Source organism: Austrofundulus limnaeus, unplaced genomic scaffold, assembly GCF_001266775.1.
Source record: "Austrofundulus limnaeus strain Quisiro unplaced genomic scaffold, Austrofundulus_limnaeus-1.0 Scaffold203, whole genome shotgun sequence".
Lineage (NCBI taxonomy): Eukaryota > Metazoa > Chordata > Actinopteri > Cyprinodontiformes > Rivulidae > Austrofundulus > Austrofundulus limnaeus.
The window spans coordinates 372,031-380,005 of NW_013952605.1; the positions used below are offsets into that span (position 1 = coordinate 372,031).

A 7,975-nucleotide genomic window follows, 5' to 3' on the forward strand; every position below is an offset into this window, starting at 1 on the left:
ACACCCAAAGTTGAGTAAAAAAAAACCTTTAAAAAGTGAATTTTGCATAACAGGTCCCCTTTAAAATTAACTCAGGAAAAAAAATTGTTCCCAGCAAAACTTGTCTGTTTAAGAAAACTATGGTTCTACAGATACTTACAGCAAAATGTAGGTTGTGYGCCAGTTTGTTAAATATTTTAAAGCTTTGCAGAGTAGTTTAGTACAGACCTACAAGCTCAATGTGAAGATAAACATAAAAAGCATGAAACTATCAGAAAACAGACTATTAGYAGTACGCACCCCCACTGATGGCTCTGCTCGTTTGGTCGTCTGAACGCTGCAGTTCCTCCCTCAGATACCTCCTCTGCTCCTCTGCGCTCTGCACAGCTCCCTCCTCCCCACGACCGAGCAGCTGCTGCTCATCCCTCTCCCTCTGCTCTTCCTCCTCGTCGTCCCCCCACCTCGCTTTCCCAGACTGAGGCTGGGGCAGCGCAGGCTGCCGGACRGCTGGCTCGGGAGAAGGCAGCCTCCTCTTCCCAGCGTGGTCAGAGGAGACACCGGCTCCTGCTCTGAGTCCAGACATGGACGATGAAGACGGGAGGTTCTGAGATTGTGTTACATTTTGAAGCTATGTGGGCAGAAAGAAATGCAAACAAGGACGTTGGTCAGTTTAGACTGCAAAGGAAACAGCTTGGGGAAATCGCACACACACAAGCGAGAGAGGATCCTGCTGACTGATCGAAGCAGCACTTCCTGAGCATTAAAGGTCTTACCAGAACGTCATCTCCCGACACACAGTGCATCCAGCTCAGTAAAACCTCCTTCACATGCAAAATCGTGCCTTTATGGTCACTAACCTGACACTTGTGCAGAGCGTTCAACGAGAAGCAACAGTACACATCCATAGAGCTCAACACCTAAAATATTTTAAGTGAATCTCATCCAGAAAACAAAAAGCTGCTTTCAGTCAGAATGCGAACTGCTCTGCTTCTCCTCATCTTTTAAGTGCTTCAGGCTTCATGAAATTTGATCATCGGGGTCATTCTGGGCACAGATCGTGGCTGCTTCGCAATGACAAACGCTGACTCAGAACTTTATCAGAAGCTGGGTCATGCACTCCACATTCACGATGCAAATCACACCAACGTGAAGATGAGCCAAACAAAGCACGTGGATCACAGAAATGCAGTCATTTCTGAGAAGAGGCCGTTTCACCCTCGTATGCAAACACATCGTGACAGTTCAGAGGAACCTTACTTCTTCATCTGGGCTGTCACTCATCTCCTGTTCATCTTTGAAGTCTATATCTGAGAGCTCCTGAGACAGAAACACACACACACACTGCAACACTTGTTTTGTGTATTCTCTCTCATGATAAAAGTAATATATTTAAMAGTTACTACCACAAACCTGAGGTTTTTAGTACGAACACTTTCTGATGAAACTACCAGGTTGGACATAAGTTCCTTAAACACATTTTGTTGTGAACTTGGAGTCTCTRGGAGTAAGGAAATGTTRCATTTAGTCTCTCCTGGTGCTGCGTAGATGTCTTCATAATTTRTTTGRGTCATTTCTTTGCAAYCTGTTCAGTTTCCTCTATTTTCTATGATGTTTTCTAAACAATTATGTCAAATTATCTGCAACAGAACTGATAAATACAGTCTGGATTTACCAACTATAACKTGATGGTCTTCATTCTCCTCTGGSTCAGACTCCAACATGGAAGGTTGGATGGAAGAGTCTTCTGTTGACATTTTTTAATGAATTTGTAATAAAATGTTTCTGTGCAGTTTTATAGTCGTAAACTTCTGTCAAACTGGAACAGACCACTCTGGAAGCTGGAGGGGGTGAGGTTGTAAAGTGTCCCGTTTTGATTCAAAGAGGAAGTCGCATAAAGAGTTGATCCGAGACGCACCTCAGAAAAGGGGTGAAAGAGGGGCTTGTGGAGTTACAATAAGGAGGAATTTAGACCAAAGMATTGCAGTTCCACTTTATATAGACCCCAACTGAATGATTAAAAAGGATTTAAAAGCATGATATGTCTATTTTTTTGTTTTAGAAGTTACTGCTACTGTTAGTCATCGAGACATGGTGGGGTGTRACACATGCTGTTGAGTCCAGGTTCTATGTTCTTTTGGTCGGCAGCGGGTCAAGAATCACTCACTCATGTTGTGAGTTAATGTGGTGCTTGACACATGGTTGGTTCCAGTACTAAGATACTGTGACATCTGTAAGCACACACCCTGAACAGTTATGTAATATGAACAACATAGAGCTTCACAAATGTTTTGTGTCTGACCTTCATTCTCCCGTTTGACTGAAGCCTGATTGATTCCCTGGTGATGTTACTGCCTGTTCTAGAACTGTCAGCTGCTTACAAATCAAGTCATTTACAGACCCGTTACTGGTCTGCATGTGAACCACAATGTGTCACAATTGGAACATTTTTTTCTGGGTGTTGAACTCCCTCCTGGTCAGTATTTTATGTTGCGGTGGTGATCGAATTCCTCAATTATCTTGGGTCCTCAAAAACGTGTACACATCAGGAATTGAGAATATTTAATGACAGCTCAGCTTTTAGAAGCAGCTTTAAATGGTATACACAAAAAATATCTTAAAATGATCATTTTATAGTTTAGGTTTCCTCAAAGCACTTTGGATTATTGCTGGAACAAACAAATCCTGTGTTTGTTTACACAATGTCCCTTTAAATTTATTCTGTTTTTACATCTCTTGTAAAACTTAAAGTCAACAAGATGCTTAAAAGACATTTTCAAGAATTTAACRAATTAATGCGGATATGTTTTTACAGGAACAGATAATGGACACGAACATCGTTCAGAAGTTACTTTCAGAGAGTTCGGCTCCAGGTCTTCTCCCACCTGTTCAATGTCTCCCAGAGTGATGGGCTGTGTCTGGTAGCGAGTGTTGGCTCTGCGATGGCGTGAGCCTCCTCTGGTGTGCGTGACCCTGCTCGGTGGCTGTGCGAGCCGATTGAACAGCGCCATCTTTTCTGCCAGGCTCAGCGTGCAGACGTCCGGCTCCTCCTGACTCTGACTCCTGACTCTTCCGTCCATGGCGGGCCCCTGCGTCGAGCCCTGGGCCTCGCGAGARGCTCGCACTTGCTCCCGAGCCGCAGACCTCTGCTGCAGAGACGCCTGCAGGCTGAGGGGAGGACGACACCCAGAAGACGAGGAAGGAGAGAAAAGGTAGACTTGTGGTGAGCTGGGGGGGAGGCCCATGCAAGCAAGCACATGACATGCTACATCTCAGAGGACGCTGCAGATCTGTGCATCTAACAAACGTTTTACCATGCAAATAAAAATCAAAGTCCTGCATGCAGGGAGACTACGAAGCAAAACGTTTCGTGTCATTTAATAATTTAAATGTCTCTTAAGGAAGGCAAAGATCAAACTGTGTGCAATAAGATTCTACTTTATTCTATGGACCAACAGTGAATCAGCAGTCAGGATCAAACCAGTTAGTCACACAGTTCATGTCAACTGGAGCATTCATGTCCGTGCACACACACGTTTGTTGTGTACCTGTGGGGCAGAGCATTACAGCAAACTAGGGTGTGGCTATCTGCACATGTTACAGTAGACTGATCAGTCATCATTTGTGGCACATGAGATGGGATGCTACAGGGATGAAGGTCAAGGAAAGGATCACACAGGTCAGGTGGCAGAAGGAGTAGCACAAAGGACAGAAGAAGAAACATGACTTTCAGGTGATCTAGAAAATGGATAACTAAAGTTAGAGCAATATGAAGCACAGATGGACAATGTTTGGTAAGATGGCATTAGGTGAAAAACTACATTCTCTTTGGGAACTGAGAGAACTGAACTGTATTTTTTATTGTATTCAAAGTTAGATGAGATTATTGCACACAACTCCCAAAAATTGCTTTTTTTTCTTTGATATCATTTACAGAGTTTCTCTCTGAATCTGTTGCTAAATGCAAACAATAAGAAAAAAAAATAAAGATGAATAAATTAACATTGGAAATTTTTATCTAGACCAGCAAGTTTACAGTTTCAGCTTAACCTATCTTTTTTATTCTCCATTCAGCAAATCTGAGTGTAAATTTGTACCAAATTGGACTTCTCCATCCCAAACAGCTCCTCCAMTTATTATGTTTCCATTCAAGGGTGCAGCAGTTGATATAAGTAAAATATTGTGCCAACTTTGTTCATTAGCAAAGTTATTTTGACTGGTCTTCATCAGGAGTGAGGAATGAGGAGTTTTAACCATCTAAGAACATAACATTTAATGTGGACAAGATAAGGATGAAGTGAGACAGATGTAGAAAAAAAGACTTCATTGTTTGTTTTTGCTTCTAGTGAACAATTGGAGATGAACCAAATGGGCAGCTTCATTTCTTCTGAGACACTTATGTTAAAAACACTTGTGACCCTCCTCTAATGTCTTCTTGGATGTAGTTAAGCTTCAAACTATAAACAGAGACTCACGTGGTGGCTATGACTACTTCCTCAGTGGTGACGGGCTGAGTCCTAGATCGGTCRTGTGTCCGTCTTAATCTTCTGTCCACTGCCGCATTTCTGGATCGTGGCTTGGGAATGACACCATCAAAGCTTTTTTCCAGTTCCTGGATATTGGGGCAAACGTAAGTGAATAGAATTGATTACTCATCAYGTTAACTCTTGAAGGTGCAACTAAAATAGAGTAGATTTTTGTTCATTATTAACAGGTGCGGCTAAACCTGCTCCAATAAATGGTGGTTTTAGTGGAATACTGAATACATTTTATGATCTTAGCTCTAAATCTACAAAGTAATGAGCAAAGACTAATAACAGTTCAATGTTCGAGTCATTAAATGGAAGCAGAGCTTGTGCATGTTATTATAATGTAGTTGAAAAAAACAAAAAAAGAGTCTGAACCTGACCTTGAAGAGAGAGCGTTTGGCTGCGACACTTAGTTTGGCTCGGTCATCTAACGTCTCTTCATCGGCTACAGAGAGAGGTAAAAAAGTGAGGTGTTGTCAGGAAAAATAACATTGCACAATATCTTAAAAAGACCACAGCAAACAGAGCCTTAATATAGCCTTCAGAACAATAAATTGACATTTAGTTTTAACATTACAGTAAATCTAACATTAAATGGATCTAGCACAGTAACCTTTCATGCCAGAGTTTTTGATTTATTTTATGATAAGGGATGGAGTTGTGGATGTTTTGGTCAAACATAAATGCTGTTACACACAGTCTTAGTTCAATATCTATGTATAAAACTGACATAATGTATATAGCATTTTTTGTTGACCAATGTAATTTAGCTGCTGTGATCATCTTTAATTGGATTTACTTCAAAAGTTGATCAGTTGTCGATGTACATCCTTCAAATATTACTTTAGGAGTTTAATACAATTCAGTTTAGTAGTTTGAGACTTTTTCCAACAGACCAACCAGGCTGACATCAACAGTTGTAGCATTTGGAGTGTGTGTTATTAATTACTCTCAGATACCACCACTTCAAAATGTAGCTTAATATCTGTAAAACCAGCTGAGTTCTGGCCACCTTTGGGTTAGATAAAATCTCCTAGCTGTGGTCGTCAATCTGAACTGGGTTGAGTCGTGAATGCACAATGAGTCAAAAGTCACAGGACACCCTTTTATTTCAGAAAAAGGAAACTGACATATCTGAAGACCCCAGCAAGTAATGAGTGAGGGGGGTTCCATCTTTGGGAAAATTTGCCTTTGTTCCAATATGGCRATTTTCAAGATGGCGGCCATGTTCTCGACAAAACATGCTCTAGCCTCAAAGATTGGCCCCTTCATCCATTACTTGCTGGGGTATTCAAATGTTTCATTTCTGAAATAAAAGGGTGTTCGGCGATGTTTGATTCACTCTGTACATCAAAGGATTACTTTCAGAAAGTTTAATTACAATCTCTCTGGTGGTTGAAGATATACAGTATTTTGCTTCAGACAAACAAACRCAGGCAAAGCCATCAACCAGCGGCAGTGGGCGATAACATCATACTTTTTACTGGCAGCACAGAGAAGGCTATGACAGACTAGGCAGGTTGGTGGTACTGTGCACGCACGCACGCACACACACACACACACACGACATGACATCATCAAACAGCCATTTCCTCTGATTGACTTTTGCTGTGCTCAACTCCACATATTTCTTGTCAGTAAAACAGGAATGTGTTTATAGGAAGCAGATGTGTTGGTGCCCTCGGTGGAGCTTTTATCGTACTGTGAGACCCGTTATTAACTCAGTAAATTCTATTTATCACCCCTCAGAGTCAAGAAGCAGTGCTTTTGACTGCTCTGTAAGCAAAATATCTTATGAACTRCACAGATTCTTCAGAAAGTAATCATTAAATGTTCATTGGTGTTTTGAAGTCATGCAACTTTAGGATGGTTGCAATTCAACATTAGCAAATACAAAACTAGCAATTAATCTGTCAGTTTTACAGATAGAGCCAAAGTTTGAGTCATATTCATACTCCGAGCAGAAAATGATCCTCCTAGATTTTATATCACCTGAGACTGAATAACATCACTGAACAAAATACAAATTACATTATGAGCTTTATTCTAATTTACTGTACAGTACTACAGTTCATCTTAATTAGGACATGAAATGCACGGTTCTTGAAGTGCACCCATCTAAACAATCTCGTTATATACACAGSATCTGTTATTTAAATTTGTTCTCAAATTCTTGATGAACCATAAAACTGATTTTATATTATGACGTAAAACAGCTTACCGTCTGTGGAAACCAACTCTGAGTTCAGGCAAGACCTTCAAAAAACAAACAAAAAAAAAAAAGAAGAATGAGCAACTCATGCAAAGGTTATATTGAAGAAAAGTGATCATATCAGATGAGGCGAGGAGACGCAGTAGAAGTGAGTTGTTTCTGGTATGCAGGGAACATGACAGTGTTAGGTGGAGAAAAAAAAAGGAAAAGGCAAAGCAGACTTGGGGAGTGAATTCAGTCCATGATCTCTGATCCGAGTCCTAACAAAGACCGATTCATGCTTCTGCTGTGTGGTTGGTCACATGTGATGTCCGGCACCAAAGCCCAAATTAGAGGGACCTTCAGCCTCTAAGCTTCCTTGTTTCATAATGTGAGAGGGGCAAAATTAAATTGTTCATGTTTATTTGTGTGAGAAAGTCCTAACAGCTTGTGCTAAAAGATTAATCTCGTTATAATATTAATCTTATTGTGGAATCAGATATTATAGACTTAAAAGTTGTACAGCACACACTGAATTATTCAGTAATGCTCAACAAAATAGGATTGRAGATAATTCTCTGCATCAAAGAGTAACTGTCTTGATTTTTCTTCWTGCATTGACAAATGATTCCAGTATTACTCCGTATCTCACTGGGCAGAAACTTTTGGAAACTATCTGGCAGCTTAAAATTGCAAAAAAGTGAGCAAATATTAGAGTTTTTAAAGCGTTCTCTCGCTGAATTCTGTGAACAAGCTGTATGGCCATATTTTGTGAGGCCAATTTTTGATTAAATCATGGCTTAGTTGTGAACACTGCTTCCAAAACTGTATTTTAGGCAGTGAACATTTATTTACTCTTTTCTACCCATATTGACTTAACCCACTTTGTACCACAGTGGCAGTCGCCATCATGTTTATGATTTAATCTGATGAAGTACACATTTGAATTGACAACATGTAAGTGTTTTTTTAAGTATCATCAGCCTGGTTTTTAAGATTGGGGTTGATGTTTTCCATCAGAGAACAGTTCCTATAGGTGTCAAAATACAGCTCTTACTCTCCTCTTGAACCCCACACCCCCGGTACCCGGGGGTGTGGGGTTCAAGAGGAGAGTAAGAGCTGTTAAAACTGCATTTCCCATTTTCTACTTCTTTTAACTTCTGGTAACTTAAGATCTGATATTCAAAGCCATGTTTAGCATCTACAGAAATCACAGAATAGATATTTAAACTAATTTAGTATAAATTTACAATAATCTGTAAATTTATCAGATCACCTC

The 7,975-nt window shown here is 40.3% G+C and overlaps 1 protein-coding gene across 1 annotated transcript in view; it reads right to left on the reverse strand.

The window, feature by feature from the left end:
* The window catches only part of svila (supervillin a), a gene marked incomplete in the record, with an annotated part of 61,379 nt that overhangs the window by 31,549 nt on the left and 21,855 nt on the right, over nucleotides 1–7,975 (reverse strand). The window contains 7 exon segments of the mRNA XM_014018823.1: nucleotides 280–607; nucleotides 1,237–1,296; nucleotides 2,862–3,144; nucleotides 3,525–3,620; nucleotides 4,452–4,588; nucleotides 4,886–4,950; nucleotides 6,727–6,761. Of these exon segments, the coding sequence (XP_013874277.1) occupies nucleotides 280–607; nucleotides 1,237–1,296; nucleotides 2,862–3,144; nucleotides 3,525–3,620; nucleotides 4,452–4,588; nucleotides 4,886–4,950; nucleotides 6,727–6,761 (1,004 nt within the window).